This window comes from Phodopus roborovskii, unplaced genomic scaffold, assembly GCF_943737965.1.
Source record: "Phodopus roborovskii unplaced genomic scaffold, PHOROB, whole genome shotgun sequence".
Taxonomy (NCBI): Eukaryota; Metazoa; Chordata; class Mammalia; order Rodentia; family Cricetidae; genus Phodopus; species Phodopus roborovskii.
The window spans coordinates 1,938,372-1,957,400 of NW_026125675.1; the positions used below are offsets into that span (position 1 = coordinate 1,938,372).

Below are 19,029 nucleotides of genomic sequence, written 5' to 3' on the forward strand. Positions count from 1 at the left end.
AGAAGAGGGTGTCAGATCCTGTGGGATATGGAGTTACAGACATGTGAGCTATCATGTGGGTGCTGGGAATTGAACTTGGACAGCAATAGACATTTTTGTTTTTAAAGATAAGGTCTTATGCATCCCAGGATGGCCTCAAACTTGCTATGTGTCTGGGGATGACCTTGAATTTCTCATCCTCCTAAGTATTGAAAATACAGGCACATTCCACCACAACTAGTTTGTGAAGGGCTGGGGATCAATCTTAGGGCTTACTACATGCTGGACATCATGCTACCAACTGAATAGACTCTTCCAAGTTCCAGAGTGGATTTGTTTTGTTTTGTTTTATCGAGACAGGGTTTCTCTGTATTGCTTTGGAGCCTGTCCTAGAACTAACTCTGTAGACCAGGCTGGCCTCGAACTCAGAGATCCGCCTGCCTCTGCCTCCTGAGTGCTGGGATTAAAGGTGTGTGCAACCAATGCCCGGCTCAGAGTGGGATTTCTAAAGAGCAAAAGTACTTGTCCACTTTGTTTAATTCCCCAGTGACACCCATAGACTCCAGATGAGGTTCTCAGTTGTTTGCCCAGGTCCTAGTCTTTTGTAGCATGCCAACATATGGCAGTCTCCAGTATGCTCTGTGTTGCCTTGAATGCTTCTGGGGACTTAATGCTTCCTGGTCTCTCAGGATACACAGGATTCCCTCAGTTAACACTCAACTTATGGTCAGCGACTACAGGGTTTTTGTTCTTCTGGCCCACAGCAGGTACCTGCAAGTGTTGGTGGAGACGGTCATCAAGGTAGAGGTGGCCAGCTCTGGAGCTAGGGGTAGGAGACTTTACAAGCCAACAGTGATCTCAAGGGCCTGTTGCTTCTGATGGGAGGAATGAGCTGCCTTTAGCTCTTGACCTTGATTCCCTTGCTCAGCCACATTTAGGGGAGATGTGGGATCCCACCTGTATGTGGGGGGTGTCTGTGAATTACAGAAAAGCTATAAGCAGTGCTGATAATAAGCAAGGAATGGGATTCAGATGGGATTGGCAGAGGTCACCTCCAGAAGGATACTCACATGGGTTAAGCGGGAAGTTCAAGAATACACCAAGTGACATGCAACATTTGGAGAGGGTTCAGCCTAAGGATCTGGTCACCATGTCAAACTACATTCTTTCATTGTAGTCTCCTCTCCCCACCGTCCTAGGGTGTAGGAGCTGCAGACTACTACATCTCCATGTAGATGTTTTCCTTGGTTGGTCTTGGACTGGGTGGAATCAACCTAGAGGCTGAGTCACTACTATAACCCCAGTTTGGTGACCCCTTCTGTCTCTAGAGTGTGGGAACGGAGGGTTCAGTCTAGGGGCTGGGCTCTTCAGAGCTGCCATTGGTGCACTGCCCCCTCCCTATGCTGCATACCTTGCCCACAGCTGAGCAGCTGGGAGGCTATTTATAAAGACGGGTGAGATCAGCGGCAGAGGCTATAAATGTACTGGCCACAGCTAGGCCCCACAGGAACAGTGGTCCAGTGCACCAGAGCTTTGGGCTGCGACACCAGGATGAGTGCCAGTGCTGGTGGTAGTGGTGGTATGGACTGTGGTGGCAGTAGCAGCAGGTATGTATGGCCAGGCTGGGGAGACTGAGGTCCCTTATACCTTGTGAGCTCACTGCCTGCATCCTCCCTCTTCACCCACAGCTCTCAGACTTCCTGTGGCCCTGAGTCCTCAGGTTCTGAATTAGCTCCAGCCACAGCAGCACCTCGGTTGCTGCAGGGGCTCCTAGGCTCTGATGAGGAGGAGCAGGAAGACCCCAAAGACTATTGCAGGGGTAAGGCCTGACCTTGACTGCATGTGGTTCACCAGATTGCCACAGGGGCTCAGGACAGCCTGGGAGGAAGAAGGTGCCCAGAAACTAGGCCCCTCATGGGACAGATTATCAGCAGGACTGGGCTACTTGAGGGATAGGAGAGTGATGTCCTACTCTGATCTATTGGCTTCCTTCTGCAGGTGGCTACTACCCAGTGAAGATAGGTGATTTATTCAATGGACGGTACCATGTGGTGCGCAAGCTAGGCTGGGGCCACTTCTCTACAGTCTGGCTCTGCTGGGATATTCAGTGAGTAGCTGGGATCTGCCTGTGGGTTTGAATGAGGCCACCACCATGACCATGTGAGTCTGGCAAAGGCTGGCAGCCAATAAGGGTTTCCATATTACAGGCGCAAGCGCTTCGTGGCCCTAAAAGTAGTGAAGAGTGCAGGGCATTTCACAGAGACAGCTGTGGATGAGATCAAGCTCCTGAAATGTGTGAGGCACCTCCCTTACTGTTCCTGGCTTCTCAAACTGCTTTGGGCCTGGCAATGTGGGTGCAGGGCCTGCTGGAGCCCTGCTGAGTAGGGCAGGGGCCCCCCAGAGGGGGCAGGCTCCAGCTGGCTCTGCCAATTAAGACCTGGAGGGCAGAGACCTGAAAGAGGCAGCTGCCTTTCTTTAAGTAGGCCCCAGAAGTGCTTAAGAGGAGCTGAACAGCTGGTGAGAAACAGGTTGGAGCCATCTGTGTGGCTCCTTGTCTTTTTGTTCCAGGTCCGAGACAGTGACCCTAGTGACCCCAAAAGAGAGACCATTGTTCAGCTCATTGATGATTTCAGGATCTCAGGAGTTAATGGAGTCCGTATCCTTCAAAGGATGAGCAATGTGACAGTCATAGGACCTCAGACATCTGGTCTGGGACTCTGCTCTTGCAGCGACAGCCCATGAAACAACCCCACAATGCCCTTTGAACATTTGTGCTTCTGAGTAGGGGGAACACAGGTAGTTAGGTAGACAATGATTATCTGTGGACACTGCTGAATAATCCCAAAATATAAAAGGCTGCTTTTGAGGCCTTTTGAACAATTGGGCTGGCATAACAGTAAGGCTGGTCTGAGAGGCATCTCTATGATGATCAAAGGTACCATCCCAACTTGCACATCTTTGCTGGTGACAGAAACACTATATATAATAAACTGAGACAGTGGTAGCCACCAAGATGGTCCAGGTAAAGTCCTGCCTTGCTGACCTCTGTACTGCTAAAGCCTAGATGCTCCTCATTGGTAAAGGGGAGGTAAACCTGTGCATTAGCTGTGGTTGCTGGCTGCCCTTCACTCCAAGTCCAGATGTGTGCATGGTGCTAGAGGTCCTGGGCCACCAGCTCCTCAAGTGGATCATCAAGTCCAACTACCAGGGCTTACCTGTACCCTGTGTTAAGAGCATCGTTAGGCAGGTAGGTGTTTGCCCAGGCTGCCCAGCTTGGCTGGGTGTGGCTGCTGGGGTTTAGCTATAGCTTTTAGCTTTTACCAGGTGCTACATGGTCTGGATTACCTCCACACCAAGTGCAAGATCATCCATACTGACATCAAGCCTGAGAACATCCTACTGTGTGTTGGAGATGCCTACATCAGGCGCCTGGCTGCTGAAGCCACAGAGTGGCAGCAGTCAGGGGCCCAGCCCCCATCCCGCTCTACAGGTACCAAGAGCATGTGTGGGGACTGGTATCAGGACTCAAGGCCACAATCCCTACCTGAATTACTATTCTTTTTCTCTCCCTAACCCCTACCCTCAGTCAGCACCGCCCCCCAGGAGGTCTTGGTAAGTTGTGGCACACCCTCTTCCCGTTTCCTTTTTTCATCCAAGCCAGAAGAGGCCATGTCCTCAGAGCTTGGCTCCTCAGCCACACCTTTTGAACTTGTGCAGTGGTACCTCCAAAAAGCTGGATACATGAAAAGAGTGATTACACAAGAGTGGGCTATGTGCTCCATACTGCCTCAATAGGAGGATACTGTGCCTTCCCCAAATGGCTACTTCATCTAAGCTAGGAGTGGACAAAAAATAATTTAGGGTGGGCCCACCAGATTCTCCCCAAAGCTTAAGTGAGTAGGAGTATAGGAGAGGCAGAGAAATAGATGGGACTAAGGGGGAGCATCATTTTTCTGACACCGACAGGAGTTAATTCTGGGGTCCAGGGCTAGATAGGGAAACCAGGGAGGTGACCCTGACTCTGGTGGCAGACTGGTAAGCTGTCCAAAAACAAGAGGAAGAAGATGAGGCGAAAAAGGAAGCAACAGAAGCGGCTGCTGGAGGAGAGGCTGCGGGACTTGCAGAGGCTGGAGGCCATGGAGGCCACAGTACAGGCTGAGGGTGAGGGGCCAGCGAGGGCAATGGGCCACTAAGCGTGCATGTGGAATATAGCCTTCTGCTCATGTGCCATTCTGCCCCTTCTCCCCAGACTCCGGCTCAAAACTAGAGCGGGGCAGCGGCTCCACCTCTTCTTCAGGCTGCCATCCAGAGAGCACCAGGGCTGGCCCCTCTCCAGCCTCTTCTTCCCCTGCACCTGGGGCTGACCGCAGCCTTAGTCCTAGCTCACAGACCTCAGGTTTCTCGGGGTCTCTGTTTTCCACGGCTTCCTGCTCCATCCTCTCAGGCTCATCTAATCAGCGTGAGACTGGAGGTCTTCTCTCTCCTAGCAGTAAGTGCAGTTAACAGTGGGTAGTGGATAGGCAGGACCAGGAAGAGCAGGGCCAGATCAGTCTCTCTTCCTCTTCTTTCCCCAGCACCATTTGGTGCTTCCAACCTCCTGGTGAACCCCCTGGAGCCCCAAAATGCAGACAAGATCAAGATCAAGATCGCAGACCTGGGAAACGCCTGCTGGGTGGTATGCTGAGCATTTTGGGATAACAGAGCCCTAAGCTAGGCCTCTGGCATGACCTAGGACTCACAGAGCCAGCAAGTCTCCTTGAGTACAGCGGACTTACTTCTTGCTGTTTCAGCAGAAAAGACTTGCCAGGCCAGAACTATGCCCATGGCAAAGAACAGAAGCCACTAGGAAGGAGCTACCCTCAGGTCACCTAGACAGTCTGTCCTGAAACATCTGGCGAATTCTAATAATCAGAGTGACCTCCATGAAGCTTCAGGGGCCTGGACCAGAGGCAGGACTGGGCTGTGGGGGAAGGCTAGTCTGGGCAGAGGCACCTGTTCGCAGGATTCCCTTTTCTTCCAGCACAAACACTTCACCGAGGACATTCAGACTCGGCAGTACAGGGCAGTGGAGGTGCTGATTGGTGCGGAGTATGGGCCCCCAGCTGACATCTGGAGCACAGCATGCATGGTATGCTCGTCCAGCTGCCTCCATGCCTAGGGCCCACACCTGCCACAGCCTCACTTTTCCCTTCCCTTCCAGGCCTTCGAGCTGGCCACTGGTGACTACCTGTTTGAGCCTCACTCTGGAGAAGACTACAGTCGTGATGAGGGTAGGGGAGGCAACCCCTGGCCTTGGCTTTAGGATCTCCAGCTGCCCCACTCTGATTCCCAACCTTCTCTGGCCTACAGACCACATTGCTCATATTGTGGAGCTTCTGGGAGACATCCCGCCAGCTTTCGCCCTCTCAGGCCGCTATTCACGGGAGTTCTTCAACCGCAGAGGTAGGAACCAAGTAGGTAGGTTTAGGCCACAGGGGATAGGAGAGCAGAGGGGAGGTCAGGGACCGTGATTCTGACAAGAGAGAATACTGGGTGCCAGCCCACGTGGAGACACAGCCTAATGCTGTGCACCCTCCAGGACAGCTGCGGCACATCCACAACCTCAAGCATTGGGGCTTATATGAGGTACTCATGGAGAAGTACGAGTGGCCCTTGGAGCAAGCCACACAGTTCAGCGCCTTCCTGTTGCCTATGATGGAGTACATCCCTGAGAAGCGGGCCAGTGCTGCTGACTGTCTCCAGCACCCCTGGCTTAATCCCTAATCTTGCTGGAGCTGTGGACAGCAGGGGATGTGCTGGCTTTGCCCTAGCTCGCAGTGCCTTGAGGGAAAGCAGGCAACTTCTACCAACCTGGGGGAGCTGCTCTCCCAACCTGCTGGGTGCTATTGTGCTCATTCCCGCCCCATGACAGGACAGAAATGCTGGGGCAAGTCCCACATCTCAGCCTGTTTATGTGTGATCCTCCCAGAGGGTCCTGAGTTTCTTTCTTAATAAAGTGGGAACCCAGAAACACTGGTGTCTTGGCATGAGGGAAGCATGTGGCCAAGTTGTGGGGCAGAAGTGGCTTTATTCTGGAGCCTGTCCACCAAGCTAGCTGGAGTGCTAGAGTGAGAAGAGGGTCCTATTGACAGGTTGAGATAACTGCAAGGATAGTTAAGCTGTTAAGCTTCCACAGCCCGGCCGTTAATGATGCGGATGTGACGAATGATGTCCTGGATGGCTTGGGATGTGGTACCTTGGCCTCCAATGTCTGGAGTATGCATCTGGAGGAAAACAGGAAGCTTGAACATATCAGGCCAAAGTCTGCCACAACCCCATGGTGGCCCACAGCTACCCACTGTTTCCAATAGTTGGAAGGGCAAGAAGCTACTAGCACCAGGAGGCCAGTACCACCCTTCCCTTACATGCCACAGCCAGTGCTGTTCACTAGCTGAAGCATGTAGGACTGGTCAGACCAGTATAACATGGGCTAGAGGAGAAGAAACTGGAGGTGGAAGAGAGGACAAGAAGAGCCTTACATTTTCATTGTCCATGGATGCTAAGACAGCTTTGCGGATGGAGGTGGCATAAGAGTGGAGCCTAGGGGATGAAGAGAACAAGCTTTTGGTTCTCAGGGCCTAGAGACAAGCCCGAGGACTCATGACTAGACATTAAGAAGCCACTTACTTGAGGTGGTCCAGCATCATGCAACTTGCTAGCAGTGTGGCAGTGGGGTTAGCAATGTTCTTATTGGCAATACTTTTGCCTGTGTTCCTTGTAGCCTAGAAAAGGAAAGAAGAAGGGTGTAGGCGAGAAAATGTAACTGCAATGCAGATACTTCTACTTGTATAGAGGTGTATCACAGATACAGCAAATGAAGGCATATCAGGGCTTGGGAGAGGGAATGGGGTTGCTCATGGGTCTGTGTTTCCTTTAGAAACCCTTACTCTTAAGCAGTACCAATGGCTACACACCACTGTAGGACACCAACTATGACACAAGGCTAATACAAGAGAAAGATAAGCAGAGTTGTGCTGGGCTACTCACTGTCTCAAATACTGCATACACATGGCCATAGTTGGCCCCAGCCACAAGACCGGGGCCTCCAACTAGCCCTGCACAGACATTGTTGACGATGTTACCATAGAGATTAGGCATCACCATGACATCAAACTGCTGAGGCCTGGATACCAGCTGTGGGAAAAGAAGTGAGCTGAGTTGTATAAGCCATGAGAACCAAGGGTGGGCAAAAGGCTATAGAGCCAGCTAGGCTGATTACCTGCATTGTTGTGTTGTCCACAATCATGCTGTCAAAGGTGATCTGTGGGTATCGTGCTGCCACCTCCCTGCAGCACTGGAGGAAGAGCCCATCACCCAGTTTCCTAGACGATGGGAGGAAGTGGGGATATAGGACACCAGCTTGGCCTCTCACTACACTCAGCAGGAGAGTCAGGGTATACAGAGAACTATGGAACCCTGAGGACTAACTTGTAACCTGTTCTCCATATGGAAAAATAAGTATAATCCCATCTATCTCACTACAGTGAGGACACAGAGCCTCAGGGTCAACAGGATACAGTCTTAAGTCTGGCCCCTGATACCCTAGATCCTGCTGTGGGACCTGAGCAGGTTCTTCCAGCTACTTTGGAGCTGTTCAAAGTAGGCAGAAAGGTATGGAACAGACATACATGATGTTGGCCTTGTGCACAGCCGTCACTTTCTTACGCCCACTCTCCTGAGCCAGCTTGAAAGCATATTCAGCAATGCGTAGGGACTTGGCCTTGGTGATAATCTTCAAGCTCTCCACCACTCCAGCTACACTCTGAGAAGAGGTCAGGGAACAACAAAGGGCTTAATGGGAGCACAATAGGATACATTCAGCCTTATCGCTGAGTATATCTGGCTTTTCCAACTCCTTGAGTAGGGGCACCTTTTCCTTGTTTCTGAAGCTTTCTCAACTCTGACCCTGACCATAATCATTACCACCTACCAAAAAGGATCATGTAGCTTTGCCTACCTCATGCTCCAGGCTGCTGTACTCTCCCTCTGTGTTTTCCCGAACAATGAGAATGTCTATGTCCTTGTGCCGGGTCACCACTCCTGGCAGGCTCTTACAGTGGATAACATTGGCATAGAGGTCTAGGCTGGTACTGGGAGTGTGACAGGGAGAAAGTCAAACCAGGCCCAACTAGCAACCAGCCAGGGTCATGAATGGCAGCACAGCCCACCCTGGCCTTCACTGAGCCACCACTCCATCCATGTACATGCTTCTCACCGAAGGATGTTGTTTCGGGATTTGTGGGATGGTGGCAGGTTATGATTTGTTTCGATGTTGCCTATAGGACAAAATACAAACAAGAAAGGCAAGCTAGAAAGGGATTCTCTGGACTCAGCTGCATTGTGATACCCATCCCCTACCTGGCCCAGGGAATGTTCAAAGGTTAGATCAATCAAAGGTTGATCCAAGTAAAGAAGATTGCTCTCATGAGCAAAATATTTCCTCGAACTGTAGGATATAATTGCCATTGTGAACTCCATGAGGCTCAATGAGGTAGGTGTGTGTGTGCATGCACGCGCGCGCGCGCGCACACACACACACACACACACACACACACACGAGCGAGCTCGTACATGTGAAAGGAAGAGGGAGGGAGCATGCACGACCCATGAGTTTCAAGAACTTTGACAAGCACCTGGCACATAGTAGACACTCCATAAATATTTACTAAATAAACTAATAAATATACTTGATAGCTAGCCACGATACCCTGCCACTTACTACCCAGGCTTGCTTATGAATAAACTGGCTGGCCATGCTGGGGTGAACAAGGTGACCTTGGTCGGGGTTACTGCTGGACCCCAAACTGATGTGTTATCCATGCCTAGCTCAGAGGCAGGTGGAGGCCCCAACTAGGCCACATCATGTCTGGGCCTAGATATCTATAGGAAGGAAAACAGAGGCCCAGTGAGGCCAATGAGGTAGTATCTGCTAGGTGATTAGACAGTGCCAAGTAGAAAAGTGTTTTTTGGCAGCCCACCAGGACCACCTCCCCACCTACAAGTTGTTCCCTGTCCAGAATGACTTGACCCAAACAGCTTATGGTACCCTGTGGCTCGTCTAAGGCCTATTAAATGTGGATGGGTTAAACTTATAAAATGATTTATTAAGTTAAGGTTGTGCCTCCAAGCAAGGCAAGCCCCAGGAAAGGTTGTTAGAATCCTTATGTATAATGTCATGACTATGAAACTTGGAGCCAAGGCAGCAGGCTGATAGGACAAAAGGGTAAATTATTGAATCTACTCTGAAGAGACAAAAAAGGGGGATATAGAGAAATGTGGTGATATCTTGTTTATACTCTAACAAATAAAGCTTGCCTAAACATCAAAGGGAGGAGCTATCTACTAGTTAACCAAAGAGGTCTAGCTATCACATGGGAAATAACATTCACTGGGACACTCTATAGGTTGAATGATGTTCATTTGGGGAAAAATCAGTTATATCTGAAACAGATGACCCCCGAGGGTTCCCACTCCAAGGATTCCATCCGGATGCTCTCCAAAACCCAAACAGGAAGTAAGAGATCGAACTTCCCCCTTCCCATGTCTGCACCTGTGCCCACATCCCAATGGCATGGTCAGTGCAAAAGGTGTGGGTGGGGTGGCTATCTTACTACAGAGGTCTGGAAATGTGTACAGACAGATAGGAAATGAGGTGGCTGGACAGAGAGAGGAATATAGGCTGGAAGAGACAGGAGCTTGGTTTCTTTTCAGTCTGAGGATTTCGTAGAGTAAGAGCTCTAGTGGATGGATGTTCTGCTTTTCTAATCTTTCAGCTTTCACTTCCTAAATTGGACTCTAGGCTTTTATTATTAAGACCTTAAGAACTTGTGTTCCAGCTGGGCATTGGTGGAGCACGCCTTTAATGCCAGCACTTGGGAGGCAGAGGCTGGCGGATCTCTGTGAGTTCTTGAGTCCAGCCTGGTCTATAGAGCTAGCTCCAGGACAGGCTCCAAAGCAATACAGAGAACCCTGCCTCAAAAAACCAAAAATGAAAAAAAAAACAAAACAAAAACAAAAACAAAAACAAAAAAAAAAAAAAAAAAAAAAACTCATGTAACGGCAAGCAAGAAGGCAAACTACATATCTGATCTTTAGTTTGTGAAGAAAAGCTGTGGGTCAAAGCAGATCCCAGCAGAGGTGTATCAGAACCATGAGGTCAACAGGCCCACAGAAGCCTCTACCCAGATGCCAAGAATAAGAGTCATTAATAACCTGAAAAATCCCTGAAACTGGAACCATGGGGACACATAAAAGTCAGTATATCAATAAAAAGAATTATGTATAGCATTCCAATCTGACCCCTCAGCTCACCCTTCAGGGCCACACGGTTCCGGCGGATGGCCATGATGGCATTTCGGATATCTTCCTCATCAGCGTTGGAGCTCACATGTACCTCTTCAAAGTCCACTGGTACACATGCATGCCTGGAGTAAAGCCACGCTAAAGAGGCTGGCGTAGGGCCTTCCACACCCCCTCCTGAAGCCTATATCAGTCTTTTTCCTGCTGGCTTCCCACCTTGACCTGCCTCCAACTAAGAGGGAACTGGACCCACCCATGCCAAACATGAGGGGGGGTCACACTTGACTTCCACAGGACTAGTGCCCCTTTCCTTATGCCCAGGTAAGCCTAGCAGGATGAGAAACATTGGCATCAAAGTCCTGGGTTTACAGGTGGGCTTTCGTGCCACCACCCCATTAGGTACTTGGGCAAAGCTGATGGGCTTCTGAGTTCTCTGTGCTTCTTGAAACAAGGTTCTTGGTAGCTTCCTGCTTGGCCTGGAGTACAACCCTCCCTGGGAGAGAAGGTAAGGGAGGAAAGTCCAGGCTCTACATACCTAAATACTGATTTAACATGCAACATGAGCTCCGGACCAATGCCATCCCCTGGGATCATAGTCACTGTATGCCGCCCACCATACTTAGCAGATGGAGGCTAGAAGAAGGAAGAGGGTAAAAGTAAGACCTTGGATACACCAATGTGTATCCTGACTTGAGCCACTTGCCTTCTTCCCACCAGTACCAATCCCACAGGCCAGCCAAGGCAAGCTTGCTGTTCTGGGGCTTCTGATGAGCAGTCACCACCACCCCAAGCCCACCTGGAGCAACCCAGAGTAACTAAGAGCCCCTCAAATCTAATACAGAAAATACTCACAATTGTTTGTTGCTAGAGGGAAGACAGAAAAGAAGAAGACATGGATCAGCCAAGGTTGGAGGAACAAGGCTGTGGCCAGGGAAGTGGGTTCTTTTCACAAGGGATTCTGTCTAACACAACTCAAGAGGCAAGGTGTGAGTGACCTCTGGAGACTGTGCCTCAGGGAGAAGGATATAAGAGGGCCAGGGAGCAACAGTCATGTGTGCATGGGTCATATACAGATATACAGATAGTACACACAGTCCCATACACATTATGTGCTCACACAGAAATACATGAGCACAGCTCTCCCCCTCACAAGTATTTGTACATGTGCAAATACACATCCAAGGCAGATACTTACTGAGGAAATGCTTCTCCAGGGGGCCTCATTGACACCTAGAACCTGTCAAAGAGAACCCAGATGCAACCTTAGCTATTCAATCCCAAAAGTCAAGTTCAAAAGACCTAGTTTAAGCTCTTGGCAGAGAGGAACTGATAACCAGTAATCAAGAGTTCATCATGTGTCTAAGACATTCCAAAGCCAACAACTGTTCCACAGGAGCACCAGACAAAGCTGGCCCAATACTTCATGCATGCCTTTGTGGATCAGCATAATAAAAACTATATGCCTCAAGCCAGCCGGGCGTTGGTGGTGCACGTCTTTAATCCCAACACACAGGATGCAGAGGCAGGTGTATCTCTGTGAGTTTGATGCCAGCCTGGTTTACAAAGCTAGTTCCAGGATAGGCTCCAAAGCTACACAGAGAAACCCTGTCTCAAAACAAACAAACAAATAAACAAACAAAACAAAAAACAAAACTATGCCTTAGCCTGACATTGTAGTTTTAATCCCAACCCCTAGAAGGCAGATATAAATGGAATGGATCTGTGTGAGTTCAAGGCCAGCTTGGTGTACACAGTGAGTTCCAGGGTAACAGAGTGAGGTCTTGTCTCTAAAACAAAACAAATACAGAACTATATGTCCCCATCCCATTTGTACATTGGCTTTTGATTCTCTTTTGGCCAATCACTGCTACATGTGCAAGGAAAAAGACATAAACTTGAAATGTTGCAAAAGGATAATCTAAACAAGCCACCAAGTCTAAGCAATAATTTCATTGTCTTTCCTTATTAGAAAGCCAGTACATAGTCACTATAATAAATGCAAATGGGGATGTAAGGAGGATATAGCATCACACTGCCCTGGGATAAGCACTGTCATCCCTAGGGAATGACCCTTCACATCAGACATTTAAAAAAAAAAAGGCCTAGAAACCAGGCATTGGTGGTGCACACCTTTAATCCCAGCACTCGGGAGACAAAGGCAAGCGTAATCTCTATGAATACCAGGCCAGCCTGGTCTACAAAGCTAGTTCCAGGACAGGCTCCAAAACTACACAGAGAAACACTGTCTCGGAAAAAAAAAAAAAAAAATGCCTAGAAAAGCACAGCCATTTCTGGAGGATTGACAACAGATAGAAATCTCTAGGATAGCTTTCACTTTGTGGTGTATCCTGGATGGATGATGAATGTCCCCAATCCCATGAATGGGAAGCAGCCATTTTTGGCCATGCTTGTAACACTCAGACAGCTTCAGAGAAAAAAGTTGCTTGTGCCAAACGGGCTAGGTGCTAAGAGGTAACCCACTGTCCTGGAAGGAGAGGTCATGTCCTCAGCTCCATAGGAAAGCTTTCCTCCCCTTCCTGCTGTGCCCCACTCAGGAATACCTGAGGAGGCACTGGCATGGCAGAGCTAAGTTCTTCTCTGCCACTTACCTACCAGTTGGAGTGTTCTATCCAAAAGCAGAGACACCATAGCCATTTTCTGAAGGGCCCTGTCTTCTTTCCAGAAGACCAGAAAGCTGGTCATTCCCTGCTGGGTTCCTCTAGCCCACAGTTACAAGGGACCCAATCACCCTGGCACTAGCAACACAGGAATGCCACTCAATGGCCCAAGCCAAGAACTAGGAAGGCTGACTAGTAGGACCAGAGTCCCCAGGGTCCCTTACTACATATACAGTCACAGGCATACCTGAAACTTCTTTTTCTTTCTAGTATTTGTTAATATCAGATTCATATTATCGGCATGTTCTCCATGCCTTCTATCAGAAGGCAGCATAGATAGCCCTTCCTCCTGGGAGCCTTCCCTGGGCTGTTAAATTCTACTTATACTGTACCCTGCTCATCTAAGAGACATAAGTCTACCTGATTATCACCTCTCAGCTCTCTTCCCAGCCTAAAAACAGTACACATGTTTGTCTCACTCTCCACTGTCACTGTGCCTGACCCACAAGGAACATTTCCTAAGTGAATAATAAGCACATCCGAAAATGAAGAAGAACCAGATGGAGACCTAGGATATGTGAGTCCACATCTACCATCTGCTACTCTTGAAATGGCTTTGTGTCTACATCAAAATCCATGGAATAGAAGCCTGGCATGGTAGCACACACCTGTAGTGCTAGTACCTAGGAGGATCAAAAATTCAAGATCATCCTTATCTACATGAAACTCTGCTTTAAAAGGAGGGGGCAGCTTCTTGGTCAGAGAGGTTATTTCAAAGCTAGTGTCCTTGGGAGATGCAAGGCTGACCCTGTAACTCCCAGCAGTTAATTCCTCCTGGACTTCAGCTGTGGCAATGAGCCAGCCTTGTAAGGGCCTGGACCAGATATGGCTCACAATCTATGCAGCCCTGTTCATGGTAGGCAACATCACTGCCAGGGCTGAACCTGTCCTACAAATGCTGCCTATGCCAGATGTCACAATGGGCTCTGTTCTAGTCCCAGAAAACTCCCCAAGCACAGACCCCTCATCTGCTCTATGCAGACATGGGTAGTTTCTTTTAGGAGGTTACAAAGCTCTCCCTCATGAACCCAGGTTGTCCAATCAAAGAAGCCCAGTATGTGGCAGGTTGAGAAGTTGAAGTCCATATTTTAAATAGACTTTCATAAAGCATTTGCAGCTCCCTCTCCCAGAGAACAGAGGACAGAAACATAGTTAAGTAGAGGAGGCTGCAGGCAACATGGAGTTCTAGGTCAGAGTTGGCAAATGCTTTGAGAACATGAAGTCCTCTCTCCTCACCGGACAGAGGGGAAATGAGTCCAGAGAGAGAGAAGAGAATTGGCCTAACTCCATGTTCTGGGTCAGTGGGAGAGCAAGGCCTGGAGGTCATAGCTCTTATTCCCCAAAGCTAGTTGTTGGTTTGCTGGTGTAAGCCGTGCTAACCACGAGCTAAATCGGCTAACCAAGATCCCAAAAAGAAAAGCCCCAGTGGCTTCCAGCCTCAGAATCCTGGTTCAGTGTCATTACAGGGGCTTGTTGGTCCTTTGGCTATAATCAGGTGTTAAGTTGCTTAGAAGGCAGTGGATCTGGAGCTGTAAGAACGTAAGAGGGATCAAGAGTCATTGGTGCAGGGTGGTGGTGGCACACACCTTGAATCCCAACCATTGGCAGGTAGGTCTCTGTGAGTTCAAGGCCAGCCTTGTCTACAAAGCTAGTTCCAGGACAGCCAGAGCTGCACAGAGAAACTGTCTCAAAAAATCAAAACCAACAAACAAAAAGAGGCATTGATAAAGGCTGATTCTCCACCTCCACTAGGCCAGGTGAAATAGCAGGCCAAGAGAGGGAAACCCAAAAAGGAACTGAGTCTGGAAACCAGACACCAACCTAGGTGGTAAGGGCAAGGCGGGCCAGGACACGTGACTGCTTCAAAAGGGCTTCCACAAGGACGCTAGGAAGAGTTCATCAGCCACTGCAGTCCACCTTTTCAGCTCTTCCGGAACCCCTGTCACCGGTCGCAGAACCCCCTACCTAGAGGAGCCAGACCAGAGCCAACTTCGGCCAACCTTCTCACGGACAACAGAAGCGACCAATGAACCCCAGCGTGCAGCCCTCTCCCCGCCCCTACTAAGGCCCGTACAGCCAATTGAACTCCAGGCTGCTCAAAGAGCAGCTACCCCACTCCGGGTGTCAATGGGGTGTGAAGGCCCCAAGTGAGCGCTGCAGCTATCCCATGGCCCATTCACCACTTACCTCCCAAGGACGGCAGAGGAGAGCTGGCTTGAATCCTGCCCTTGCAGCACCGCCAGCAGCTATCACCACCTTCAGCGCCATAACGAAAAGTGAGGACCCCTACAGGTCAAACCGTTAAGACATCGTTCTCGCGAGAATTCGGCACAGCGAGAGGTCCGGCCTACAGGGTACGAAACACTATCACTACGCACGCGCGCGGTTTCACCGGTTCCTACGCCACCTTCCGGTGCCTTGAGCACTGTTGCCGCCATCTTGTTGGGGGAAGAAGGAGGGAAGTACGACCGGTTGGGACCCTGGCTAAGGAAGCGGACACGTCAGTGCCGCTAGCGACGTCACCATGTCCGGCCCAGCCCGCCGGCGCACGATTGGGTGCTGAGGCCGCTTACGCGTCGCGCTTCCTCGTCTGCTCCGCATGTTCAGGGCGGCTTGCTCTCTTTTCCCCTCGGCAGAGAAGAGGCGATGGCGGCGATGGCATCTTTCGGCGCCCTGGCGCTACTCCTGCTGTCCGGCCTATCTTGCTGCTCAGGTAGCGGCGTGGCTGGAGATTGTTTCGGGCGAGTCTCTGTCCCATGGCAGGTGGTGCTGGGGGAGGAAGGGTGCGCGCTAGGCGGGGGTCTGGCCCTTACCGGGTCTAGTCGCTAATGGGTTCTTCCCACGCTGGGTGTCGTGTAGTGGCGACCAAAGCACCACACACATGTTCACCCGGCAGCGAGGCTGCTGGAAGAAACAGCCAAATCCTTCCTTGTCTGCTTTTGGCCCCAAAGCCGCACCATGCTCCTGAGTCAGAAGGTAGTCGCTTAAGAGCAGTGCTTATGAGTACCTGGCAATTCCCTGTGTGAGAAATAGGACTAGCAGAGAGTAATCAATATTGCGTAGGTCAGGTTTCCCCAAGAGAAAGCTAAGAGGAAGCAAGGACTCTCCAGGCAGAGAGACTTAAGTGCATGAGGCGAGTTAGACAGTGGGCCAAAGAAGCCAGCAAACGCTTTCAGTGCCTAGAGCCTTGACTTTCATGACGCCCTTGTATATCCATTCCAAATTTATAGCAGAATTGACCTGTGCACACATCCATTGATATTTGTGAGCCATTTGTAACACCTGATGATGGGGTTGAGCTCAGTCTAGAGTACAGACATACGTTTTGGAAGTTGTTAGAGTGCCTCAGACCTGAGAACCTGGATTGAACAGTACTTGGCTTCTATACATACAAGTAGCCTTCCTCTAACCTTTCTATTCATATCTCAGGGGATCCCCCAGTGTGTAGCTAGTAGTGTCTTAAAAAGGCAAACCTGGCTGTAAAACCTATTACGGGCTCCACAGTAAAAAGGCCCAGCTTAGCAAGGCACAGAAGGGTTTCAAGACATCACATTTAGAAGACAGTTGAATGAGGACTTTGACATTTAGTGTTTACTTAATACTCTGTGACATAATACCCTTATCTTTTTTTCCTGTAGCCATGTTTCTTCAAAGGTGCTTAGTTTACAGGGACAGTTTGGTTGTTTGAGTCCAGAGTTTACTTCTCTCATAAAACACTAGAACCATTCTTGACAGTGTCAGCTGGCTGGGTCTAAAGACCCTTATTTTGAAAGTCTTATGTGTTGCCAGAATTCCACTTAGTATCTGCTTTCATTAAGCTATGGAGGCAGCACATGGCTCTGAATTGTTTTTCTTGGTCCAGTGGGCTTCTGCAGTGCTCCAGGCCCAGGTGAGCTGCTTTGTGGTCTTCCTGTCCTAGATTCTGGTACTAATTCAATAAAGCAGCCCTGTGCAGTCCTCAAGACACACTACTTCTGCTCCTTCCATGTTTTTGCTTCAAGTTTCACTTTTGCAGAGCCTTCCCTATCCCATCTTGGCCTGTCTCAACATCCTTCACTGGCCTCTTCCATTATACTTAAGACTGAGAACTAGGATCCACTTACCTCCCAGATCCTACCTGTCAGGACCAGAAGAACTTGTGTGTCCTCAGCTCACCAAATCTGAGAGGCAGATCCCGGGTAAGCCCTTTTGCTTTTCCCCTGGAACACACAAATTGGCTTTGCCTCTTCCCCACAGCAGAGGCCTGCCTGGAGCCCCAGATCACCCCTTCTTACTATACAACCTCAGATGCCGTCATTTCTACAGAGACTGTATTCATCGTGGAGATCTCACTGACTTGCAAGAACAGGGTCCAGGTAAGACAGAAGGGTTGCAGGGGAAGAGATGAGGGTGTTCCTCACTGGCAGTTGACAGTGACCCAAGGATCCTATCAACAGGAAGAATGAGGATTCCAATTCACAGGGTGCAGGAAAGATGAGGGCACAGCGAGGCCAGATCCTAGCAAGTACTTCAAGAGCATTTTCCTGATCTGCTTGGTATGCTTTGCCTCCATGCAGTAATGTAGATAGACACCCCACTATTTCTTGGATAAATGTCTGTAATTGAAGAAATAATTAGGGTCAGACCCCTTGCCCCTCCATTTTCTTTCTGGTTGCAGTTTGCCTGAGTGTGTCTGTATGAGTGTTCTGTAAGTTTAAAATGGACAATCCCAAACTCAACCTCAGACCTGCTCTTCAAAAAATCTAGAAGAAATAGAACCTTTTGCGGGACAATAGTCAGGATTGAATACCTCATTTGGCACTTTTCAACATCTAAGGGTTAAGCTGCTCATAGGGGAGATCTAGCTCTAGTCACATCTACAGAAACAGATGAAGGAAGATGGTGACAGTATCCATGGGTGTGGTCTAGCATGGCTCTGGGCTGTGGCAAGCCTTTTCCTTGGGTCTTCCATGGCAACCCCTATCCATACAATATAGCCCTCAACTGGCCTACTCTTCCTAGTCATGGTACTGCTTTGGGCAGTATAATGGGGGTTCTGTGTATGCCCAGAAAAGGGAGGAAAATGTGACTCTTGCTTTGTTGTCCTCATCCCCCCCATCCAGAATATGGCTCTGTATGCTGACGTTAGTGGAAAACAGTTTCCTGTAACCCGGGGCCAGGATGTAGGCCGATATCAGGTAAGGGATACTGAATCCAGGGTTATTGGGGAAGTGGCTCACAGCAGAGTTATAGACCAAACACTCGGGCACTGCTCATAGTGTTGCTGAGCCATCACTAGCACAGTAGTCCCTCATGTGTCTGCTGTGCTCACCCTTTGCCAAATACCCAACCAGGTTTCATGGAGCCTGGAGCACAAAAGCGCCCATGCAGGCACCTATGAGGTCAGATTCTTCGATGAAGAGTCCTATAGCCTCCTAAGGAAGGCAAGTATCATCTGAGAACTCTGAGGCCTCGAGGGGGGCATGCCCCATTTCTGTAGTTCTCTCACCCCGATCACTCTGTATTCCACTTCTGTACCATCAGCACTATAGGGGCTTAGCTTGGATGGAGCGGAGGCAGGTGTCTTCTTGCCCCTGCATCCTCATTTGTCTCTTGCTCATTTCTCCCTTATCTGGGCAACCCATCCAGCACATTTTGACCCTAGCACCTCCCTTACAGGCTCAGAGAAATAATGAGGACATTTCTGTCATTCCACCCCTGTTTACAGTCAATGTGGACCACCGGGTAAGTGGCCTTGCCTTAGGAGCAAAGAACACATGGCACATTTCCATCTTTTTGGGTTAAATCTGAGGGAAAGCCCTGATTTCTGTCCTGAGGACAAGTGGTTAAGATTTGCTGGTCTACTCTCCTGAGCTGTCTTTTGGTCTTTTTCTTGTAGGGTACATGGAATGGGCCTTGGGTCTCCACGGAAGTGCTGGCTGCAGTAATTGGCATAATGATCTACTACCTAGCCTTCAATGCAAAGAGCCACATCCAGGCCTGAAGGGAGCACCCTCAGCCCTCTATTGCTTCTTTGAATAAACAGTTGCTATTT

At 49.6% G+C, this 19,029-nt stretch overlaps 3 protein-coding genes across 5 annotated transcripts; 2 read left to right on the forward strand and 1 right to left on the reverse strand.

The window, feature by feature from the left end:
- Positions 1-1,327: 1,327 nt before the first annotated feature.
- On the forward strand, positions 1,328-5,948 carry Srpk3 (SRSF protein kinase 3). Its single transcript, XM_051178308.1, has 15 exons — positions 1,328-1,586; positions 1,668-1,798; positions 1,978-2,086; positions 2,187-2,274; positions 2,548-2,635; positions 3,120-3,226; positions 3,304-3,469; positions 3,566-3,591; positions 4,011-4,140; positions 4,229-4,468; positions 4,554-4,654; positions 5,000-5,107; positions 5,180-5,249; positions 5,329-5,421; positions 5,558-5,948. The coding sequence occupies exons 1-15, from the start codon at positions 1,459-1,461 to the stop codon at positions 5,740-5,742; spliced, it is 1,770 nt and encodes a 589-aa protein (XP_051034265.1). The 5' UTR covers positions 1,328-1,458; the 3' UTR covers positions 5,743-5,948.
- Positions 5,949-6,026: 78 nt separating this feature from the next.
- Idh3g (isocitrate dehydrogenase (NAD(+)) 3 non-catalytic subunit gamma) lies at positions 6,027-15,348 on the reverse strand. 2 transcript variants are annotated; one of them, XM_051178303.1, is made up of 12 exons: positions 15,183-15,348; positions 11,513-11,554; positions 10,853-10,950; positions 10,330-10,442; positions 8,234-8,294; positions 7,976-8,108; positions 7,647-7,780; positions 7,238-7,340; positions 7,006-7,152; positions 6,646-6,740; positions 6,498-6,558; positions 6,027-6,242 (listed from the first exon to the last, which is right to left on the reverse strand). In XM_051178303.1, exons 1-12 carry the CDS (start codon positions 15,261-15,263, stop codon positions 6,141-6,143), a joined length of 1,170 nt encoding a protein of 389 aa, XP_051034260.1. In that variant the 5' UTR covers positions 15,264-15,348; the 3' UTR covers positions 6,027-6,140. The 2 variants fall into 2 exon arrangements, with proteins under 2 accessions (XP_051034260.1, XP_051034261.1); XM_051178304.1 differs by lacking the exons at positions 11,513-11,554; positions 15,183-15,348 and adding an exon at positions 11,170-11,188.
- An 89-nt stretch (positions 15,349-15,437) lies between these two features.
- Positions 15,438-19,029, forward strand: Ssr4 (signal sequence receptor subunit 4). Of its 2 annotated transcripts, none has more exons than XM_051178306.1 (6): positions 15,438-15,708; positions 17,235-17,350; positions 18,098-18,172; positions 18,329-18,418; positions 18,654-18,719; positions 18,874-19,029. In XM_051178306.1, the coding sequence occupies exons 1-6, from the start codon at positions 15,642-15,644 to the stop codon at positions 18,976-18,978; spliced, it is 519 nt and encodes a 172-aa protein (XP_051034263.1). In that variant the 5' UTR covers positions 15,438-15,641; the 3' UTR covers positions 18,979-19,029. The 2 variants fall into 2 exon arrangements, with proteins under 2 accessions (XP_051034263.1, XP_051034262.1); XM_051178305.1 differs by having other exon boundaries at positions 15,439-15,708; positions 17,232-17,350.

Coding starts and splice junctions, on each gene's coding strand:
- Idh3g (XM_051178303.1), bottom strand. CDS start 15,263: ATGGCGCTGAAGGTGGTGATAGCTGCTGGCGGTGCTGCAAGGGCAGGA. Junction 10,951..11,512: donor CCTGGAGAAGCATTTCCTCA/GTAAGTATCTGC, acceptor TCCTTCTTCTAG/CCTCCATCTGCTAAGTATGG. Junction 6,741..7,005: donor TGTATGCAGTATTTGAGACA/GTGAGTAGCCCA, acceptor TTCCTTTTCTAG/GCTACAAGGAACACAGGCAA.
- Srpk3 (XM_051178308.1), top strand. CDS start 1,459: ATGTACTGGCCACAGCTAGGCCCCACAGGAACAGTGGTCCAGTGCACC. Junction 3,470..3,565: donor GCCCCCATCCCGCTCTACAG/GTACCAAGAGCA, acceptor CCCTACCCTCAG/TCAGCACCGCCCCCCAGGAG. Junction 4,141..4,228: donor GGCCACAGTACAGGCTGAGG/GTGAGGGGCCAG, acceptor CCTTCTCCCCAG/ACTCCGGCTCAAAACTAGAG.
- Ssr4 (XM_051178305.1), top strand. CDS start 15,642: ATGGCGGCGATGGCATCTTTCGGCGCCCTGGCGCTACTCCTGCTGTCC. Junction 15,709..17,231: donor CGGCCTATCTTGCTGCTCAG/GTAGCGGCGTGG, acceptor TCTTCCCCACAG/CAGAGGCCTGCCTGGAGCCC. Junction 17,351..18,097: donor CTTGCAAGAACAGGGTCCAG/GTAAGACAGAAG, acceptor CCCCCCATCCAG/AATATGGCTCTGTATGCTGA.